At 41.8% G+C, this 22,970-nt stretch overlaps 2 protein-coding genes across 5 annotated transcripts; one reads left to right on the top strand and one right to left on the bottom strand.

The window, feature by feature from the left end:
• Window positions 1–1,435: 1,435 nt before the first annotated feature.
• Window positions 1,436–16,261, bottom strand: LOC119649395 (ankyrin-3). 4 transcript variants are annotated; one of them, XM_038051517.1, is made up of 7 exons: window positions 14,866–16,261; window positions 7,221–7,643; window positions 6,929–7,163; window positions 6,394–6,547; window positions 6,047–6,234; window positions 5,889–5,992; window positions 1,436–5,828 (listed from the first exon to the last, which is right to left on the bottom strand). In XM_038051517.1, exons 1-7 carry the CDS (start codon window positions 15,040–15,042, stop codon window positions 5,016–5,018), a joined length of 2,094 nt encoding a protein of 697 aa, XP_037907445.1. In that variant the 5' UTR covers window positions 15,043–16,261; the 3' UTR covers window positions 1,436–5,015. The 4 variants fall into 4 exon arrangements, with proteins under 4 accessions (XP_037907445.1, XP_037907446.1, XP_037907447.1 ...); XM_038051518.1 differs by having other exon boundaries at window positions 6,056–6,234; XM_038051519.1 differs by having other exon boundaries at window positions 7,236–7,643.
• A 100-nt stretch (window positions 16,262–16,361) lies between these two features.
• Window positions 16,362–17,864, top strand: LOC119649396 (eukaryotic translation initiation factor 3 subunit I). The gene is made up of 3 exons (XM_038051521.1): window positions 16,362–16,513; window positions 16,646–17,135; window positions 17,199–17,864. The coding sequence occupies exons 1-3, from the start codon at window positions 16,511–16,513 to the stop codon at window positions 17,681–17,683; spliced, it is 978 nt and encodes a 325-aa protein (XP_037907449.1). The 5' UTR covers window positions 16,362–16,510; the 3' UTR covers window positions 17,684–17,864.
• The last annotated feature ends 5,106 nt before the right edge of the window (window positions 17,865–22,970 follow it).

Below are 22,970 nucleotides of genomic sequence, written 5' to 3'. Positions count from 1 at the left end.
TAATGAGCAGGACCATCATCAGACAACTTCTGCAACACTTTTTTATTTACAAAATATTATATTACATGTTCGGAGTTACTAAATCTCTTTGCCACCAATACTAATTACTCTCATTCAGATTGGAAAGGACCCCATCCAAATTACAACTTATTGACCCTCAGAGTGGATGAGCGTCCGGACCTTTTCTGATACCATAACATATGGGATAGATTTCAATCCTTAGTGCAGGAATAATGAAAAAGAAAAAAATGTGTTTTCCCTTCCTTAAATGATCACAAAAGGGAAATCATAACCTCGAATGAACCAAATGCGCTTTCCGCAAAATAAGAATTGCAAACAATGAAAAAAGAAAAAAACAATATGCACATCTTCTCATGGAACGTGAGCTCCCTGCATAAATTTCGTACGCAACAGCTAGTCGGTGCCCTGTCCTGACATTACCACAATGCAGGAAATACAATGGACAAAGAGAGGAATTTTAGAGGAGAGAAACTTCAATATCTATTACAGTTGCCATTCGAAACACCAAGAGCAGGTTTCTCAGTCAGCAGAAATATAATACCTTTCGTTATTGACTATGCACTCTGCATGTACGAGGCAAATTCCGTTATATCTTTCCCATCAACATTCATACCCCTATGGAAGAGTCTACTTTTGATGAAAAAAATGACTTGTTGAAAAAGGTAAATTAGCCCTCGACGCCTGTTCTTCATTTATGACATTAATTTGCACCTGGAGACTTTAACAGTAGCATAGGGAAGAGGCCGCATCCAGGTAATACGTTGACAACCAGGGCTTGCATGACACAACCAATGATAATAGATTGCAAACTGTCTGATTAGCAGCGTCACGAGAAATGATCGTTGAAATACCTGGTTTCCGAGGAAGAATATCCACAAAACGGCCTAACCGTGTGTTATTCGAACACCACCGCCTTCCGGACATAATGAATGTATATTGTGCCGAATCGTCATCTTGTTGACAGGATATGAGATTCCGAGTGAATAACTCTGAAATAAACAGCCCTGGGCTAAAAGAAAAAGAAAGCCTGTGAGAGGTTGCATCTGTCCTTCTCAGATGGCTGTATGGGCTGAAGGAACATTTCCTCTGCTATCATTATAAGGTTACGGAGTCTTACTTATGATAAATGGCAACAAGTTCTGGGGACATCAGCTCTGTGCCACAGTTGCGTGCTGAATCTGGTCCTTTTCAATTCTTACACGCTGTTCCTATACGTCGAAACCTTGAACAACACCAAGGAAAACACCCAGAATTGGTTTATTCGTCAGCAGCTCAAGATGTACATTCTTCTTCTTTTTCTTTAGCCTTTATTCCGTTCACAAGCGGGGTCGGCTCGTCGTGATCGGTTTCGCCACTTGGCTCTATCGAATGCCTGATCTGAGTGCAATCTCGAGGCTTTTAAATCCCCATCCAGCCTATCAAGCCACCGTTGTTTAGGCCTGCCTTTTGGTCGTTTATCATCGACTTCGATGTTCAGACCAATACCATCGAAGACGCCTCTCTCGCAACTTTTCCACGATCGATTGCGAGAGAGGCAATTGTGCTGCCTTGTAGTATTTCCCCAACCCTGAAACAAAAATAATTTCGCTTCGGCCTAGTTTGGGTTTGAATATACGGCGGATTTCACTTGGATATAATTCGCCTTCTAGTCGTGTTTGCGATTATACATAAAGGAGCGTTTACCACCTGTATCCTCTTTCAGTCACACTGCACCAGGGCAGAGGCAAGGCACCGTCTGATGGCTTGCCTCTGCCCTGTACGAAACCGTCACGAACTCTTTTCAAACACCACTGTCTTCTCGAGAAGACAGTCGGATTATTTAAAAGAAGTCAATCACTATCATGGACAAAGAAAATAACGACAAACTGGCGGTTTAACGAACAGGTCAAGTCTATTACGAATCAAGTCAAGAAGGCTGCGGGAGTTAACAATTTTGCGACTGAACTCAATTGGAGTCGGTATGAAGAATCTTTAAGACTCCACTATGTTTTTAATTAATTATGGCGAAATACCTTGAAAAAAAGATGGAATCAACATCATCAAAATCAATTCTATCGGCAGAACTGTTCGCCATCTGTCGGACCATCCAACTAACCAGAGAAAGAATATTAAGAATCGTCATCATCATAATTCACTTCCTACTATTAGAGCCCTTATCAACAAGACCCCTGCAAATTATCTACCTCTTCGGGCACACAATGAAATGAGAAAGGCCAAAGAGGTAGCCATACCGGCTTCGGTATGCGCCAGGTTCATTCGTCTTCCGGTTCAAGCCCTGGTTCTACAACCTCGTTTTAAGCTCAGCGGATGCAAAGACTGAACAGATTAGCTACAAATTACTGCAATAGCAAATCATATTTAAACAGGCCAGATATTGGACTACGACTGCTATGGGGTGAGGGAAACAAGTGACTACTTTATCTTCTTGTGCAAAAATTACACAAAACACAGGCCTAAGTATAACTGGTTGAAGAATGTGAATTCCTTGATGAACCACTTTTCCGAAAGTGACTGGAGGCTAAGATCAGACTCTAGCTTTTGGTCTTTCCTTTTCTGTTTTTCTTCTTGTATCGGAATAAACCTCATTTGTTTTCTCTTTGTCCGCTTTCTTTCAATCACCTACACATCATATTTACACAACAGCACGGTTTTTTGTTAGAACTCTCAATATTTTAGCACAAAAATATGCAAGAGGAGGCATCACCTTTCCTTGTTTGAATTCTACAAGCTTTTTATCGATACCGCTTGCATCATAGACAACAGCCTGCCCCTCGCTTTGACGGGAGCTATCGTAAGCCGTATCCGTGGACCATCGTTAGCTTGTCGGGATCCCGTAGTACAAGCTCCACACATTACACGCCTTTGCTTCATTTTTTCTTGGGCAATTTAGGACAATAGTTTGAACAAAACATTGAAAAGCTGCAAAGAGAGTGATATGCAAGTCGTGCGGAACGGCTGATTTCGAACTTAACTAAGAGACTGTTTCTGAACCCATAATTGATTCGTCAATGGTAACGGGGCACACTGTCACTTGGATGGGAGATCCTGCACGGACCACGGTCCACTGCTTTAGAATCCCCTAAAACCTTTGTGGCCGTGAATCACTGACAAAGATGACCTTCACTGTGACAATTAGATCCCTATTAACTTGGCAAATGGAGAAACTGTAACAAAATTCATTTGATTATGCAATGGGGGGAGCACACATAACCCTCATGGCCTTTTCTCCCTACGACCCTGATCACAGTAGGGTGAAGGATAAAGTTGTTACCAAATATTGTATCTAACTACTGTGAGAAACGTTCAAATACTTTAAAATGACCTTTTTAAACAAAAATTTTGATATCTGGTTATGATATCACCTGCAGTAGTTCATTTACTTCAAATATTTGATTTTTTAATCGTTTGTAAATGATAGAACCACAGCAAAGTCTTAGGTGTTTCCGATCATTTGCGTAGTTTTAGTGCATTTATGGTACATTTTGGGACGAAAAAGCGCGTGAAGCGGGACTAATTATGAAGTTGAAAGCCATGGTATTATCGCGAGACTTTTGACTAAATCAAAGTTTTGTGCACGCAAAAAGTTTCTTGAGACCCGCAAATCTTTAGCGACCACGAAAATCAGATAATTTTTAATTGTAGGCGAAATCCAACAAAGAGATGACGCAGAGGCATGTGACCGTTTTGAATTCTATCCAAGAGTCACCGAAATTGCGCCATTTTATTGAGCACCAATGTTGCGAAATGCCAACCAGTATTGCGGATTACCATAGGACGTAGATGCACAAATGGAATAAGGCAAAACGACTCCTCAAATTTACCATTCGAATTTTAACTTCTAATACCTAGACAGTCTGATCCGATGAAAGGAAAAGTTTTACTTTGATCGTTGACATAATTTTTCCAGTTATTGGCTCAAGGAGAGTTCCATCCTTTTTGCGGCGGAGGATCGCGCAATTTGGCAAGTCAACACTGGCGCATATTGATACCCGACTCAATTCCTAATGGCTATCTGGAAATTTGGCGCGTAAATTTTTCGTACGTAATTTCAAGCGATTAAACAAATTTTCACACGTGATAACATGGCAGTTCATACTCCTATGTCTACAAAAAATCGACTTCCCGGAAATAAAGCATTAGCCTTCAGGTTCCCCTGACAAAAATCCAATAGAAAATTTATTAGGCGTCATGATTTGGGAGATTTATGACGATTATTCCAATTTCAGTAGCGTTGAAAAGGTGAAAATGAGTGTCAAGGATAGAGACAAAATTGGATGAGGAAGAATGAAGAATCTTGTTTTCAGTATCCCATCAACTACGTTATCAAAAGCGGCGGAAAGCCAATTTAATATTGAAATGGTTTCCGTTGCTCTTTTCTATGTTAAAAGTAGATAGATAAATTTAATAACAGGCTTGCATTGTGTGTACGACCAACCAATTTCAATATCTCTACAAATGAAAGTGCAATTTTGCATAAAAATAATAGCGGTTCTATCATTTATTTACGCGATTTGTCCATTTGCAACATGACGATCGGTCCTGTGTACCTCTAGTCGAAACAATTTGCTGATATGCGAGTTAACCGTTCTTTTAACAGTACTTGCACTAGTGTCCGCTTTGCAGTTGAGTGCTTTTGTACCACATACCATATCAGAAGAGAACAAACACAAATTTTCTACCAAAAAACTTTGCAAAATCTTTCCAGACCCAACAAAAAATTCTCAAAAGTCCGAACTCTACACATCTTCAACGATTTCACGGTCAGGCGTTTGCTAAATTATCACATCGCGTTTGGGAAAGCGTTCCGAAGTAAACTGTAAATGCATTCATTTGATCCAAACCTATTGACAAACAGCACTTTCATCATTTCATTGATTGCAACACAAATCTGTACAAATACTTATCGAGTTTCAAAAGTTTTTATGAAGTGACAAAAGAGTGTTCAGCTGAAGAATCGTATTAAAACTAGCAAAAGCATCTTCGTTTGCTATGACTTATGGTTCAAAATTTAGCATATACTCTTTAAGAGGACCCGGCAAATCGAGTTTGTTAACGTTCTCTGCTAATTTCCTATTTAAATTTTCAAATATTGCAACACGACACAACTGCTTGAGACTTCTTGGCCTTTTATATAGCGCCGTGATAATTGAGATTAGTCCTTCAGTTTGTCTATTTGGTACTCGAGCTACGTAGAAATTGTGTAATGATTTTAAGCAATTGTACAATTGTTCGTGTTGCATCGAAAAATAGAAAAGGCAAATAATCCGCATATATGTGCGCTCTGGATCGGTAAGCAGAGATTCTTTCTTAGTTAATAATATAATATAGTAAAAAAGTATATATCTTGAATTCGTCCGAAATGAATTTCTAAATCCTCCAGGTCGTGCTGGACCAGGCCCAGCCATATTTTCACCGAAATTTGCTATTTCATTGGAAAATATTGCAGTACCTTGTGTTGTCTTACAGCTTAAAGCAATATTCGGATCGGCACCGTATTGTATGAGAGTCAGAGCCAATTCGTAAATGCATTGCACATCAGGAAATGTACGAACAGTCTGAACCATTTCAACGACCGCCTGCAGTATATGCAGATTTGATTGATTGCAATCTAATCCGTGTTGAAGGAGAAGCAGCAAAATATTTTTAATAAAGTCGAAATTTACACGTTTCACGCTTTCGCAATTCAACGTGAAGTTCTCGCTAACTGTGAAAACTAAAACATGCAGCGGTGTCAAAGTAGAGCGATATGCACAGTTCGGGTTCGCGCCATGTTGCAGCAAAATTCGTATGCAATTCAAATAGCAGACCTGAAACGTGCGTAATGAGAATGTATATTTAATTCAAATAGGACGATTTGACAAACCTACCTTCATTGAATGTGTGAAATGATGTAGTTGGTCTTTATTTATGAGAGGGACCAGACAAACCATTATTGGCACAGACCCGTCACGGCCAACTATGTTAGGATCACCTAAACAATGTAATATTATATCTTGAATCTTTTGAATAATTATTCAAACCTTACAGAACTCACCCTCCTCTTTGATCAGCATATTCAACATTTCGAAAGAAACCTCCCAATCGCGTACATGACGAAATATACATGCCAGAGCGCTATTTCCCGACTGATTTATAGAAGATTTTGCGCCGTTTTGTAGTAAAAAGCGAACCAGATGCAACGCATCCCATTTGGTCCATTTATCGTATCCAAACCTAATAACAGAAAAGAACGCTTCATGCTGTCTTTCCAAATTGCTTCAACATAAAAACCGAAAAACTCTTACAGCATGGAAGGCAAATCTTCCTCACCGTTTACTCTCTATATAGTAGCATTACGTAGAACAAATAAATCACAAAAATATTTGATCATACCTAGCCTCTTCCAGGGTGTACCGTACAATTAAAGCGTGCAGCGGTGTATTCCCTAAAGTGTCTGGTTCATTTATTAATTCCTTACAACCTTTATCTAATAAAACTCGTAAAGTATTTAATGTATCCTCCGCAGATTTCCTCGCTGCGATTATTACTGTGAAATAGTTGACCCATTAGCGATCAATACAATTCTTAATTTTCATTACAAACGAAACCAAGTATAAACGTCCACACACAAGCGAGCAAAGTAGACATATCTGCTCGCTTCAAAGCCAAACAAAAACAGAGAGTGAACTAAATTTTGCATTTCCTGTTTGAAGCAACTTATCCTTTTGGAAAAAAACAGTCATCATAGAATACAGAGGATTTTTACACATGCTCTTATTAGGAAACTCAACTGACTTTATGAAGAACTCAACCAACTCAAAGATTAAATAATCAAATAACAATCTCAGGATATTGAACCCATAACGAAACAACACTTTGAATCGAACATGCAAACCAACAACATCCATGTTGGACAATTATAACATACCAACATGTAACAGCGTCATCTGTTGAGTGCACGTTCGAACCGTTGTACTAGCACCATGCTGTATCAACAGATCTAGAAACCGACCATCATGCAAAACCGCCTGATGTATTGGATAATATTCGTCTTTAATTGTATTAATTTCATCTGAACGCGTTATAACTAATTGCTGAACACATTTCCAAGCACCACGTTCGCACGCTAAGTGTAGCAAAGGCTTCTTAGCACGAAAAGGAACCTATAAATACGCCCAATAAATACATTAATAACAACAGTAGAAAAACATTGAACTTACATTAAATAATCTTACCCACGGATCCTCCATTTTTTGTGATAATATGTTCAGGACATTTATCTGATCGCCATCGATCGCGTAGCAAACTGCATTTTGTAATTTCGTATAAAGTCGTTCATATACACCTACATCTTCCTGTGATCCGCGATATTTGCCACTCTCCTCGCAATTTGGACAATGTGGTCCTGGAAAGCACATTCGTGCTTCGGAATCGATACGGGCTCCATGCTTAAGAAGCAACTCAACACATTCCTCGTAGCCTTTAAGACATGCTATGTGAAGGGGCAGGGAGCAAGCACTACGATTCACATCAGGACGATGTCGCTGCAGTAACCAACGGGCCAAGTCCACATGATTTAGACCTACACTTTTTTGTAATATGTTGTAGCCAGATTCGTCATGTACTGCGAGAATATTTTCATTCTGAAAAAAAAACAAGTAGATTAGTCTAAGGACAATATACATAGGCAAACTATAATACAAAAGCTGAACCAAAAGGTAGGAAGGCGATACAACATTATAAGGCCTTGCTCTCTTCGCTCTGCAAAAAAACAGGCGCACAACTATGCAAATTGCACGTAGTTAGAAATATGATTAGACTTAACGAGAAAGGCAAAGGAGTGATTCTCTCGAACCGGGGGTTTCGTCGCGGACCCGCAAAAGAGACTAGCAAAGCCAGATAGAAATTTTGGTAATATTTCTGACCCAGATTTAGTCTGTGGTCTTGATCATGTATTTAAACTTCATGAAAGCATGCAAAAAGCTATTAATCAATTCATTCAATGCAGAAGTCGTGGGGATAAAGGGCTCATTACCAAGGAGGCTTTCAATTCATGATGTGTGAATACATAATAGCCACATTTCCGCTAATGCCAAAAATCTAAAACTGAGGTCGATAATAATTAGAAGGTAACAACTTAATTCGACCTCATTCTTTGATGAGTCGTTCAGGATTTGCACTATCAAACCACCTAAGAAACGATCATGTTAGCTGTAGTAGGTGTATGTATTATATATGCAGCTTTTCAGGTCTTATTTCAGTAGAGCTCAAGAACATGATTAGTAAAAACCCAGAATGCAATTCGCACAATTATACAAAATCATTGCCAATGAAAGTAATATAAATAATATTAATAATAATCATTGGCGCAACAATCTATATTGGATCAGAGCAGTTCATTCAAGACCGTAACGGTACACTATAGTACACTGTAGGAGGCATTGTGGTCAGCATTGCACTCGCCCGGGATTATTACCCTGATTTGACTCAGTTTCTCATTCACAACTGAATCGACTGGTATCCGACATCGAGTCACAATAACAAATCCCTCTGCCACCAGTGAGATTTAAACCGCGCCCTTCCGCTACGACACCCCAGCTTAGAGCTAAGCCCTCTAACCATTATGCTAGACACAAAACGGCTTAAGAAAAACCATAGGACTACGGTGCAGTGTAGAAGACAATGTGAGCAGCATTGCCTCTCCCGCCTTTGGTCACTGTCCTTGCACAGACCCAAATCGAGTTGAACTGCGCTTTACTCTAAATCCCTCGCTCAATCCCGACCACCAGTGCCTAAGAACCCCCCTGATGTCAAACATCCAATTACGATACAAATCCTTCTAGCACCAGCGAGATTTGAACTGCGACAATTCGCTACGACAGCCTAGCGCTCTAATCACTAAACCGCCCGGACATCGTAACGATAATTCATCATAAACCAGGCATTTTGTGTCTTAGTACCCTCTAACTTGTCATAATCTAGACACAACTTTGTTATATATCATTCAACATTTGGTGCCCATTCTCAGTAAATCTCAATCTGACCTATCTGCTATCTATCTAACCATGAAAGTATTCATACTGAATTCCCTCATAGTAAATGAGAGAGGGCGTTACCCGACTACTATTAGTTGGAAATACAGGAGATAATTCAAAATAAACAACCAGCTCCCACTGCGGTTGTCATAATCCTCTTTGCGGGGTATAACACATCAACCACACCTGCTGCCATTGTTGTCGGATTCTGGGAATCTACTTCAGTTCCCCCTAAACTCTCGGAAAAGCTTGCACTTTTCCCCCTTTTCCGCAGCTCGGTTTGGTTTCCTTTTTAAACTTACAATTAATCGTTAATTTTGTGTTTTTTATTTTGTACTTTGCCCACTGCTACTTTACACTCCATTTTTAGGGCTCTGTGTAAAACAAACCATCTGGGGTATCAAATGCAAGATTTTCGTTTCTCGAATCCCCAATAGTAACTTCCGCGGCAAATGCCAACATTTAACTTGTTTTCAAGATGTTTGAACACTTCACATTTTTGATTTGTTGTACTGAATTACTAGCTAGATCAAGCAGCGTATGATCCCAAGATCTACACAAAAATGTGAAGAAGGTATTCAAAAGCCTCGCTGGCATTGCATTCATCCATTTACTTTTTATTTTTGAAAGAACATTAATTTTTGCTTCAGCTCCTTTGCTTATTAATCCTCTAACAAAAAAAAATAACTCGTTTATACGAGTGTGTCGCAAATGTAAAAATATATATATATTTTTACATTTGCGACACACTTCGAAACGTTGTCTACGGGACATACTGACCTCAGGTGCTGAAATGAGCCGTATATAGACATTAGTGATATTAGAAGTTTCCTTTTTAATATGTGAATCGGGATATTATTTTATAAAGTAAAGTTTGTGGTAGTTTTTAGTAATTACATTTACACTAGAACCAAAAATTAACATCTTTGAAAAATAATTGAGAACGCTAGGTTAAGCGGAACTAAATGAAAAAATCATATCGTCGACAATAACTCGCTAATACCAAATTTTTGAATTGAATGTTTGCATGGCATGAGCTTCAAGCTACTATTTTTTTTGGCTTATCAAAGTAACTGTCTCTGCTGGGCCCGTACAATTTTAGGTTTTTTGCCTTGTATTTTTTCCCACGTAGATTGACCAATATAATGATTTGCCAGATGTTTGTACAACGGAGAAAGTTTGGATCCTTCGAGTAACAATAGTGCATGTGTAGTTCCCTAGCAACACAGAGAAAACATTAACTTGGAACAGCTTAAAGTTAAACTGAACTCCATTTTCTTCCCTAAAAACTGGCTTCTTGCTTTCCTTGACTTGGCTTAACTTATTTTCTACACTGACTAGGAAAAACAATTTTCGATGTCAAAAATTGTTTTTCGAAGTTATGATCAACACGATTCGCGATGGCGCGCATTCAACACGCAAGTGGTTCGCACCATTCACTACGTAGATATTCAAACTGTTCGACGCCCTCAACATTTCGCTCATTAATACAAATAGGAAGGGTGCGATGATCCGTCAGATTAGCAACTTTAATTGTTAGTATTTATCTTTAGTCAGATTCTCCTCGACTTCTTTCCCCAGAACCATTTGACCAAAGTCAGTGGCTCGGAGGAAGAGCAGACAAATGTCTTAAGCATAACGAAAGTATGGGCCCTTCCAAATCGCCTCACAAAAAAAGGCTAATAGCATCGATCTAAGATACATAATCGCTTTCTCGACATATCGCTTTAGCTAACATTGGCCTGTTTCATTGAAGTCGGTTGTCAAAAATTCTGTTTTCAGATTCAGTCGTAGACCACGGTGCTGAACAATCACCTCACTTGTGGACGAGTTACTTGAGATCAGCTGCGTAAAGCATTCCCGATAAAATCCCTACTGACCTTGTTGAACGTCTTCTTAAAATTGATGGAAAAAAGGTGGAGTGGAAATTTAAACCCCGCACACTGTGTCACAATGATTCGAAGCGTACTGGATATATCAAAAAGTTGGCGGAATGGAGATGAGAAAGCTGATTTATAGTTGTAAAAGTTGCTTTAGCTTCTACACACTTATTCCAACGCTTCTCTAATTCAAGGATTCCATCCCTGTAGTGATTTTCTGTAAAATACCCGTCTATAGCAGCTTCTACCTCTTCATTTGATCTTCTTTTTCTTCAGCCTTTGTCCCGTCCACAAGCGGGGTCGGCTCGTCGTGATCGGCTTCGCCATTTGGCTCTATCGAATGCCTGATCTGGGTGCAATCTCAAGGCTTTCAAATCCCCATCCAGCGTATCAAGCCACCGTTGCTTAGGTCTGCCTTTTGGTCGTTTACCATCGACTTCGATGTTCAGACCAATCTTTACAAGTGAATTCTCGTTTGCACGAATTGCGTGACCATACCATCGAAGACGCCTCTCTCGCAACTTTTTCACGATCGGTGCAACCCCATAACGATCGCGGATATCCTCATTTCGGATGTGATCTAAACGTGTGACGCCACTAGTCCAACGTAGCATCTTCGTCTCCATTACCGCAAGACGCCGTTCATTGTCTTTTATGGTCGGCCAACACTCAGAACCATAGAGAGCGACTGGACGGACGACATTGCGGTAAATTTTAGATTTGAGACGTTCGTTTATACGTCGATCACAAAGGATACCAGTTGTGGAACGCCACTTCATCCAGGTTGCGTTAATGCGTGAAGCAATTTCATAACGCAGTTCTCCATTGGCTGATAGCGTTGACCCGAGGTATTTAAATCGCTCAGTTCTGGGCAGATCACTGCCGTTGACAGTGATTGTGCCTGTTTCATGGGGATCGGTCGTCAAAAATTCAGTTTTGTTTAAATTCAATCTGAGACCGTGTTGCATGAGGCGATCATTCCATTTTTGAACAAGTTGCTCGAGATCATTTTTGCTATCAGATGCTAGGAAAACATCATCTGCATAAAGAAGTGTGTAGGGCGCTGGACGTTGGATATCCCGTGTGACGGTGTCCATAACAAGGACAAAGAGGAGAGGTGAGAGGGCACTTCCTTGATGAACTCCAACAGAGACACGAAGCGGTTTTGATACACCCGCCATACTTCGAACTTTACTTTTCGGATCGTGGTAGAGCAATTGAACCCAGCGCACGAGTTCTTCTGGCGCGAACTCATTTGATGAAAATCGATATCCACTTAAATTTTTTTTAAAATGTGGGATCTGGGAAAATTCTGCAGTTCGAAGCAGCTAAATATGTGGAATAGGGTAGGTGTTGCAACAATTCTAACTTTAATTCCGTGCTTTAGCTATGGTCTTGTGAGCTTTGTGAGGAGGTGCATTGTGTTAATGCGAAATTATTTTATTACTACTCTTCTGCAATTGAGGCTTTTTCTCATGAATTTTCATGTCCAACTGGTGCAAAAAGTTACGATAAATAATCTTAATTTATTTCTTTCTAGCCTCACAATACACTGTCGCTAACACTTTTTAGCTGACTACTGCTCACGAACTCGCTCGCTAATTATTAATATCATCTGCATTGTTGTTTCATTCAAATTAATTACAATCAAAAGTAATTGTCGAAAACGAATAGCACTGCCAAATTACAAATGGCGTAACCTGTCATTAGATGAACCTTGCCAAAGTGGAGCGAACTTCAATAATAATAATCGCATATTGGATCAGGGCCTTGAAGTGTGTTAGAGCACTTCATTCAAGACCGTAACGGTACACTACAGTAGGAGGCAATGTGGTCAGCATTGGGCTCGCCCGAGATTATTACCCTGACTTTACACAGGTACTCATTTACAGCTGAGTCGACTGGTATCCGGCATCTAGTCACGATAACAAATCCCTCTGCCACCAGTGAGATTTGAACCGCGACCTTCCGCTACGGCAGCACAACCCTCTAACCACTTGAGCCACCCGGAGCGAACTTTATCGACCTGAAATCTTCATTGTACACTGAAGCCACAGTAGATCTACTATAGGCAGTACCCTTACAAAAATGACCCCACTTGCAAATGTGCTTGGCGAAGCTTATCTGTACACATCAGAGACGCTAAACAAGGAAAAGGCATAATCTTCGTCAAATCGTATTGGTAAGAGGGAGATCGGTGAGCTTTTGCTATTCTGGTACTACGGCGTGCTCACCCATATAGCAAAAAATTGTTTCACGTATTCACTTATACATAAGCAAAAACTTGCCAATCTCACCAATACATTGGCAAGTCCGGGCGGTATGTCAAACACAGCGGATCGGGTTTTCGGTACATCTCGCTCATGCTCAAGGGCAAAACAATTTGAAATCGTGTGTACTCGCACTGATTTCCCCCCTTGAGGTGCAAGGGGGAGTGAGGTAGCTGTCTAGTATCTAACTGTGCTGAAGCTGCGTGCGAATCGAAGCTTGTCTCGTGCGCATTACACACACATCTTAATTGTATTTTCCGCAATAGGATGTTAAAATACGATCTAAACCCTAGTTCTAATATCGACGGTTAGATAGACTTCCGCGAACTTTTTGATATACCTAGTATTAACGCGGTCGATGGTAAACGACCAAAAGACAGGCCGAAACAACGGTGGCTTGATATGTGGAAGAGAATTTAAAAGTCTCGAGATTGCACCCAGATCAGGCATTCGATAGAGCTAAATGGCGAAGCCGATCACGACGAACCAACCCCGCTTGTAAACGGGACAAAGGCTGAAGGAAAAAGGAGAATGCGGTCGATATGGAAGATCTAGAGAGGAAATAAGCCATAAGCCGTAGGAAAGTTGTCGAACTGGTCTACTTCACTTGAGACGATTGATGGTAGCGATTTTTTTTGGAGGAGCAGTCCATATCCACATTTACCATAACTTGTCATTTCATTCACGAAAAATGAAACTTCCTCACATGTGGTGAGACCATCTCCACCTCTCCAACTCCACTCTTAGATAAGACGCCTATCATTAAAGTCCTTAACAAGACTACCGAAAGGCTCGTAGTTACCTGGAATGCGATACCGAAATCGTACTTAGTCCAGCTTCTGCTGCTTTGACCACTGGGTTGCGCCTCTCATACTTTGTTATGACATCAGGACTCTGGTATATTGCTTTTACTGCCACTTGCAGTGACCAAGAGAACTCTCAGCTCCCTATGTTTATTAATCCATCCCCACGTAGAACAAATCTTATGTGAGGAACGATCCCTATATAATTCCTTCTTTCATTGAAATTTCTATTGAGGGCCCCCGAAAACACTTCAAGTTCGGGAGGACCTACACCGTTGTGGTCACCAATATTCTACCGGGGATATTCAAGATTCCTTTGTCATTCAAGATTCATTGTGTCATGACAGATGGACGAGAGTTCATTCACGGAAATGGCTCGCGTCGAGTTTGGGTGATCGAAGCTATACCACCAGCAAATAAACACTGAGGAATCATACGAGCGAGAGTGAGTGAACATCCTCAGACCATAGCTTCTGTATTATTTACATTCGAAAACTTCATAGACTACTGCTGACTTCAATGTGCTCGAACTGGTTGGATGTTCATTGCAGATCAGTTGTAACCTAGCTGACTTAATGGCAGGTCAACTGCTCGGAAATCCACAGCTCACTTTGGTATTCAGATCACCAATCAGGATCAATCCTATCCTGAAATACTTACAATTGCTTATAGGAAGCTTCATTTGCATCTATATCGAAAACTCCTATTTGAATTTTTTTAACTGCCCCTACGATAACAAAATACATAACAACTTTGAAACAGAGTGTTCAATACAAACGAGACATTTCATTACTAGCACTTAACAACTCCTAACGCTTCACTGAGCTTCCTATGACTATACTTGATAGAAAGAACATGCTTCCTCGAAGTTACCTACCTTCGGTATTTGCAGGAGCAATCCCTCCAATGTGTGAATAGAGATTTTCGGATTGGCTCTTAAAATTTCAAATATAGTCTGTATATTGTCCTCGGTGGCCTTGGACACTCTATGCCCGTCCCGATTTGATAAGAGAGCACTGCCGGACCGAAATACTTGACTCACTGATGCCCCCATCTCGCCGTGCGTCCAATTTCACTCTCTCACTAATTTTTATCGCATATTTGTCCACACAAACTTTTCAGATAGGCAAACAACTCTATTGTGTTCCCGAATGTTCGCTCTGTAAACCACGAATTGCTAAGTTCCTTGCACTGACCACGAATATCCTTTTATGTTTACTGCGCTCGCTGTTGCGTTGCGGAAATTGCGAATTGAGTGCCTGCGTTATATCACTAGTTGACGCGTTCGCCTCCTCCGCCTGGCGAGATGGATACTTCTGTCTTCTAATCTGCAGCTGAGTGGCAAAAGAAGCAAATCGCATTACTCCCCTAAGCTCTGCATTTCACGGCCTTCTATCGATATTTTCTTATGTGCGCAATTGCATAAAGGCATATCATGCACGGGGTGAACGGTTCTATTCAATTCGCGACAGATCTACGGTCGTGCTAACAAAACACATTACTCCACAAATGCAATTGCTGAAGGCTGAAATATCACGAATTCTGGCTGCTTTGGGAGCCAATGATACCGAGACGCTTTCAGGCGATAATGACGTTATCGGAGCTGATGACGACGCGTATATTCCATGTCTTATTGCCAATTGCTGCTCATTGCAATTCTTATCGCCCCTTGTTGATATTCTGGACAAACAAAGCCACCTAAATCTTTTCGCGGTCTCGCAAACTGATGCCGTGATTGCAAAACGCCACAACTGCAACCGTATCAACGATTTAACATTGTCCACATCTATGCACTCCTCGCTCGATGCACACAGTTCCGCAATGAAAAATTTCCAATGCCAAACAAATCAATAAAAAATTGTTTACAATCTGGAAACTACTGTGCGCAAGTTTCCCCCACTGCCTGGTGCGATAGGACGTGCGGATTTATCGAGGATGGACGCCTGCCCCGAATCTAAATGCTGAGAAACCCTACACGAACGTATTTCGTTTCTCAGTAATTGTCGCGTACTTTAAATACTGCCCGCAATTTCTATTAATTACAAGATTAGGAGAAAATGACGACAAGAACTAGCCTCCTCCGTCTCACTTCTCCAAGCAGATCTATCCAAAACACTCGCAAGTCTCGAACAAAAACGTCAATTGACAGGGATAATGGTCAATTGGAATAAAAAGCCACTACTCCTCAAAGAGAACTACAGAAACTCAATTCGTAAAAAACTATTCGTTTCTTCACTTTAAATTCGGGTTTAGATGTATTTCTGGATCCGATAGCGCATCGTCACAAATGCAAAACAGTCAACACAAACTCCTAAAAATATTAACCGCTGTTTTCAATACCAGCTCCTCCAAATATTAACCGCTGTATTATAAATGCATTCGCCCGACGTCAAAATATTTCAATTATTTAAGCTGGCAAGATTTGGCTGCCAACTAACAGTCTTTTTTGACATTAAGGTGGATCTGCGTGTAGTCGCTGCGGCAAAGTTTTACATATCCACAGCGAAAACTAATTCAACAAAATGGTTAGTAAATGCATATGCACATTCTCCTATTTTCACTGCTCCCAAACTATAGTCCTTTTGGTTCTTTGCGGTCGGGTTACTCCTTATTTTCTACAAAAACTTTTCTAACCTTAAATATTTTCCATTTTGCAGAAACCGCTGATGCTTCAGGGACACGAGCGTTCTATAACGCAAATCAAATATAATCGCGACGGTGACCTGCTCTTTTCGGCCTCGAAGGATCAAAAGCCCAATGTGTGGTACTCGTTGAACGGCGAACGCCTGGGCACATACAATGGCCACAATGGAGCAGTTTGGTGTGTGGATGTTGACTGGACCTCGACCAAATTGATCACGGGCAGCGGTGACATGACAACCAAACTATGGGACGTGCAGCACGGAGTTCCACTTGCTTCTATCAAAACGGCCTCGTCGGTGCGTACCTGCAACTTCAGTTACTCGGGCAATCAGGCCGCGTACAGTACAGACAGGGCTATGGGGCAGAACTGTGAGATTTTCATCATTGACGTGCGAACAGTTGATGCTAGTTTGTCGCACCAAGACTCTACCCTGAGGATACCTGTTCTGCAATCGAAGGTGACTGCCATGCAATGGGGGACACTAGATGAAACTATCATCACAGGTTGGTAGCTCATAGAATTTACCGAGGAATTTAGCTTTACTGAAATACTAATTTCCCTTCTAGGACACGAAAACGGACAAATCACCCTCTGGGATTTGCGCACTGGCAAAGAAATCAATGCCGTCAACGATCACACCTCTCAAATAAATGACATGCAGCTTTCCAAGGATGGCACCATGTTCGTCACTGCATCAAAGGACACCACGGCCAAGCTCTTCGATTCCGATTCGCTAATGTGCTTGAAAACATACAAGACCGAACGACCAGTGAACTCCGCCTCGGTTAGTCCGATCCTGGATCATGTAGTGCTCGGTGGTGGACAGGACGCTATGGAAGTAACCACCACGTCGGCTCGTGCTGGAAAATTCGATTCGCTGTTCTTCCATTTGATCTACGAGGAAGAGTTCGCTCGTCTTAAGGGACATTTTGGCCCAATCAACAGTTTGTGTTTCCACCCCGACGGAAGAAGTTATGCAACGGGAGGTGAAGATGGTTTTGTTCGAGTTCAAGCTTTCGATAACTCATATTTTGAATACGTTTTCGAGTAAGGAGAAGGAGGACGTTGCGAATAAAGTATTTTGTAAAATAACTGGTGGACATTAAGTAAATTTTCTATTTAAAAATTGTTTATCCGAAACAGAAACAAGATCACTTGTGAACGCTTTCCCAAAAATGGGGAAGTGTAAATATTTTCCAAATTTGGAAATCAATAAATTCACCTTTCGGATACAATATGCATTTTTCCTATCTAGAAATTCACAGATTTTTTGGAAAAACGGTGTCTCGAGTCAAATATGGGCGGATCTTGGGATCAAAGAATAACTTTGAAATGGGCATTAAATGCCCAGGATACCCTATTTCAGGTTGTACAAGGTGGCGGTCTGGATGTCGAATGCAGGCATCTTGGATGCTAGCTGTCCAGAGAAACTGCTTGTTAAAATGAAGGCTCAGAATATGGGTTGTAATATCGCCAATTTTATTACATGCCAGTCATGTTTCTCTATTTTCTAATGCCGGCATTCTTCCCTTTTCCGTTACATATCGTGTATCAACTCCCTTCCCTCCTTTATAAATAAGATGACGAAACTGCCTAATGTGTGCCGCACTACTTGCAATGAAGCCTTCTTTTTTTTGTTGGCGCATGTAGCAATACTAAGCGGCTAAATTTGCGGCTGCTGTGTGGGCTACTTACCTTTGTTGCATTATCTAAGACATGGATTAGCAGATTTTGGCTTTTTATTTTGGACAATTAACTGGTCATTTGAGGGGGAGGGGGGACACGTTTCAGGCTTGATGCGGACAGGTTGGAAAAGTGAAGAGTGAGCGTGTGAATGCTCACCAGTGGTCAGAAAGCATATTGGGAGTTTTAAAAGCTACCTTGAATTGAATGCGTAACCCGCTGTTCCCCTTATCCCGGTCATCGTCGACAGGGAACTGCCGAGAGTCACAACATTTCATTCAGAGGCCGCTCCTACATGACTCGGCTAGTTTTTCATATTACCAAGAAAGTCCACGAGAAAGTGTTCTTCGTTTTTTTCTGTGTAAATGCCGTGCGTTGAGTGAATCAGCGGGTCTTAGGCTTGTTGTTGTCGAGCGTCTGGAGAGTGGATCTGTTGTATTGCATCCAGGAAACTTCAAAATTGATGGGCGGCAGCATAGTTAAACCTCCAAAGCAGTAACCCTAATCCACATCCTCATCCGGAAGTTAAGCAGTAAACAAATTAGCCATCATCATCAACGATACAACGAACGGTATCTGGTCTAGACTTGCCTTAGTAGTTGCTCGTTCACTGCAACCTATTTAGCCGAATAGTTTTGGAATAAATTATTATTCTGCGCAGCCTTATCCGTTGGTAGGATCTAAACATCTGGTATAGTCGGGGTACCTTGAGTTTTGGTTGAACTAAATATAAATATAAAGAGATTGTACCTAATAAAAATGCGGATCCTCTTTCGATATAATAGACACGCCGACTTTTGGGGAAGACTATAGAGCTCCGCAAGAAGCTAGCGCATGTCCCCACTTCTCCTTCAAGCTGATTACTTGTACCTTACATACTTTAAAATCTTCTTTCGGTTTCTGTAAGATAAGAAATTAGCCAGTTAATTTGATTTTCCTTTTTATTTTTTTGCTATTATTCTTCAATTTTTTTACACTATTTTATATTTTTTTCTTTCCTTTTGGCTCTAGATAGCATGATTGTCATATTTCCCGTAGCATTTAATATGAATTTAAACAAAAGCTGCCAGTCTGTTTAGGCTGATGATAAGTTGAGTTTAGTGCAGATGTAATTGTGTTGATAATTGAAACATGACCTCCGAATGGCTCGGATCTTTAAATACATGCAACAGAAATGGTCGTCTTGTTTATACTAAACACGTTAGTTCATCATTTTTTTATTTCAGATTCTGACGCGGTCTGGGATAACTCTGTCCTCGTAGTTAACCATGGTCAACTCGGAGGGTAATTTGGCCATCCCTAAATTCGCCAATTCATGGGACAGTCTCAAAAGAGGAATGCTGCTTATGCTACGAATCGATAGTGGAAGTTCTAAAGCGCCAGAAGTCAGGGACTGAAAAAGTTATCTTGTCTCGTCTCAGCTTCTTCTTTTTCTTCAGCCTTTGTCCCGTTCACAAGCGGGGTCGGCTCGTCGTGATCGGCTTCGCCATTTGGCTCTATCGAATGCCTGATCTGGGTGCAATCTCGAGGCTTTCAAATCCCCGTCCAGCGTATCAAGCCACCGTTGCTTAGGTCTGCCTTTTGGTCGTTTACCATCGACTTCGATGTTCAGACCAATCTTGGCAAGTGAATTCTCGTTTGCACGAATTGCGTGACCATACCATCGAAGACGCCTCTCTCGCAACTTTTCCACGATCGGTGCAACCCCATAACGATCGCGGATATCCTCATTTCGGATGTGATCTAAACGTGTGACGCCACTAGTCCAACGTAGCATCTTCGTCTCCATTACCGCAAGACGTCGTTCATTGTCTTTTATGGTCGGCCAACACTCAGAACCATAGAGAGCGACTGGACGGACGACATTGCGGTAAATTTTAGATTTGAGACGTTCGTTGATACGTCGATCACAAAGGACACCAGTTGTGGAACGCCACTTCATCCAGGTTGCGTTAATGCGTGAAGCAATTTCATAACGCAGCTCTCCATTGGCTGATAGCGTTGACCCGAGGTATTTAAATCGCTCAGTTCTGGGCAGATCACTGCCGCTGACAGTGATTGTGCCTGTTTCATGGGGATCGGTCGTCAAAAATTCAGTTTTGTTTAAATTCAATCTGAGACCGTGTTGCATGAGGCGATCATTCCATTTTTGAACAAGTTGCTCGAGATCATTTTTGCTATCAGATGCTAGAAAAACATCATCTGCATAAAGCAGTGTGTAGGGCGCTGGACGTTGGATATCCCGTGTGACGGTGTCCATAACAAGGACAAAGAGGAGTGGTGAGAGGGCACTTCCTTGATGAACTCCAACAGAGACACGAAGCGGTTTTGATACACCCGCCATACTTCGAACTTTACTTTTCGGATCGTGGTAGAGCAATTGAACCCAGCGCACGAGTTCTTCTGGCACGAAGTGTTGTCGTAAAGCATACCAGATGAGTTCGTGTGGCACACGGTCAAACGCTTTCTCAAGATCCAGAAAGGCAATGTAAAGAGGGCGATGCTTCTCACGGTGTTTCTCCATGAGTAACCGCGCAGTGTGTATTGCGTCAGTAGTTCCGCAGTTCTTGACAAATCCGGCTTGATTCACGGTTATTTCAACGATTTCGCGAATACGGTTGTCAAGAATGCGTTCAAAAATCTTCATGGTATGGGAAAGTAACCGGATCGGACGGTAATTTGAACATTCTGCTGGGCTACCTTTCTTTTTCCATATTGGAACAGTGGTACTTTCTTGCCAGTCAGATGGTGTTCTTCCTTCCTGAATAACCCGGTTAAAGAATTCACTGAGCCACGGTGTTGGGTCCCAGCTCTTTGCTTTCCAGAGCTCAGATGCGATGTCGTCAGGTCCTGTTGCTTTCCCCGATTTCATTTGTTTTATTGCCTCCTCGACTTCAGTTACGCTGACTGGTGGAACTGCTCCAAATGTCGGCAATGATTGTGGAAGTGGAGGATGAGCAAATTCTTCAGTTGAAATCTGCTCGAAGTATTCTCGCCATCTATCCGTCGCGGCTCGACGATCAGTAAGCAAAGTACCGTTCTTGTCATTAACACAACAGAAGTGTTCGATATCCTGTGTGCGTTCATCACGGCTTTTAGCAAGTCGGTACAGATCTCTCTCGCCATCCCGAGTGTCCAGTTTATCGTAAAGATTTTTGAAATGGTTCGCTCGGGTGACAGCGACCGCTTTCTTTGCTTCCCGGTTGGCATTCTTATAAATTTGCCAATTAGCAGGCGTTTTATCGTCGAGAAATTTGTGGTAGAGGCGTTTCTTTTCACGGACCTTCATTTCAACATCATCATTCCAAAGCCAAGTATCTCGGTTGATGTACCGCTTACCCGGCTTGGTGACCCCGAGGGTTGCAGAGGCCGCTTTGTGGATCGTGTCTTTCATTTGGTTCCATGATTCTTCCACATTCGTAATGGTTGGCAATCGTATGAGTGAGACCGTTTCTTCGTTCTTCTCACCAAATCGCCACCATTTAATGCGCGGCGGGCCAGTGCGTTCCTCACGCCGTTCTATCGGTGGCTTAATTCGCAGGACAGCAATCAACGGCCGATGTTGAGGTGCGATGGTCTCATAGGGAACGACTTTGCAATCAGTGACAGTGGTAAAATGTTGGCGTCTTATGAGAATATAGTCGATTTGCGTTTTATTGTTCCCACTATAAAATGTGGGAAGATGAGACAATCGTTTGATGAACCATGTATTCATAAGTACAAGGTCATGGGTGTCCGCAAAATCGATTATACGTTCGCCACCTTCATTGCGCGCTCCGAACCCCTTTCCCCCATGGCACCTGCTACCGTCTGCCTTTTCACCCACATGACCATTAAGGTCGCCGGCAATGATTATGTAATCATCAGCAGGCACGTGACAAGTCTTTTCATCGAGAAGTTGCCAGAAGGCATCTTTCTCGGCATCAGGTCGACCTGTTTGTGGTGCATACGCGGTGAAGAAGTGAATAGTGCGATCAGCTGATATAATGGTGAGCTTCATCAGCCGATCATCAAATCGTTCGACTTCTTTAATGGCATCACGGAAACCCTCTGAGATGGCAATGCCAACACCATATTGAGTGTGTGGGTTACCAAAATAGAGAAGTTTGTAGCCATTTTTACCGCGTTCGCGTTCAATGTCGCAGCTTTTGGCACCAGACCATCGGGTTTCTTGCAGAGCGCAGATGTCAATGCACCTTTTCCGAAGGGCTCTTGCGAGTTCCTCGGTCTTTCCAGTTAGGGTACCAACATTTAGCGTGCAGACACGTATTTGTTTTGTTCGTTGTGTGCGGACTAACTTGCTTACGTCCTGACGCCGTCCATGCGTCCAGAACCCTTGCCCATTTCTCGACAGGACCGGGGCCCGTCCTGCCGCGTCGACTGAGGTGGACGCCCTAGCATTTCTCCGAGGCCTCTGACTTAATCCGATCATCATGTTTGTAACGACATTCTATGCATTTTCTTGGTCGACCTGTCGCGGGGCCTGTCACCAAGAGAGATCAGGTAGGATTTTGCATAGTAGAATAAATCCAACTATACTCTATTTATCTCTTTCCCTGATCTCAGCATTTTATTTTTGTTTTACTGAGGATAGTACAGAGTACGTTGCCTCAAACCCTCCTCCTTTACCTGGGCTTGGGACCAGCATACTATGT

This window comes from Hermetia illucens, chromosome 2, assembly GCF_905115235.1.
Source record: "Hermetia illucens chromosome 2, iHerIll2.2.curated.20191125, whole genome shotgun sequence".
Lineage (NCBI taxonomy): Eukaryota > Metazoa > Arthropoda > Insecta > Diptera > Stratiomyidae > Hermetia > Hermetia illucens.
The sequence above is the reverse complement of the archived record's forward strand: the minus strand, read 5'-3'. Positions and strand labels throughout refer to the sequence as shown.

Bases quoted from the DNA above. Each gene is read 5' to 3' on its own strand.
- LOC119649396 (XM_038051521.1), top strand. The intron at 17,136-17,198 runs GTTGGTAGCTCA...TTTCCCTTCTAG, and splicing joins AGATGAAACTATCATCACAG to GACACGAAAACGGACAAATC.
- LOC119649395 (XM_038051517.1), bottom strand. From the start codon at position 15,042: ATGGGGGCATCAGTGAGTCAAGTATTTCGGTCCGGCAGTGCTCTCTTA. The intron at 6,235-6,393 runs GTATGATCAAAT...TTCTGTTATTAG, and splicing joins TACACCCTGGAAGAGGCTAG to GTTTGGATACGATAAATGGA. The intron at 5,829-5,888 runs GTAGGTTTGTCA...CGCACGTTTCAG, and splicing joins ATTTCACACATTCAATGAAG to GTCTGCTATTTGAATTGCAT.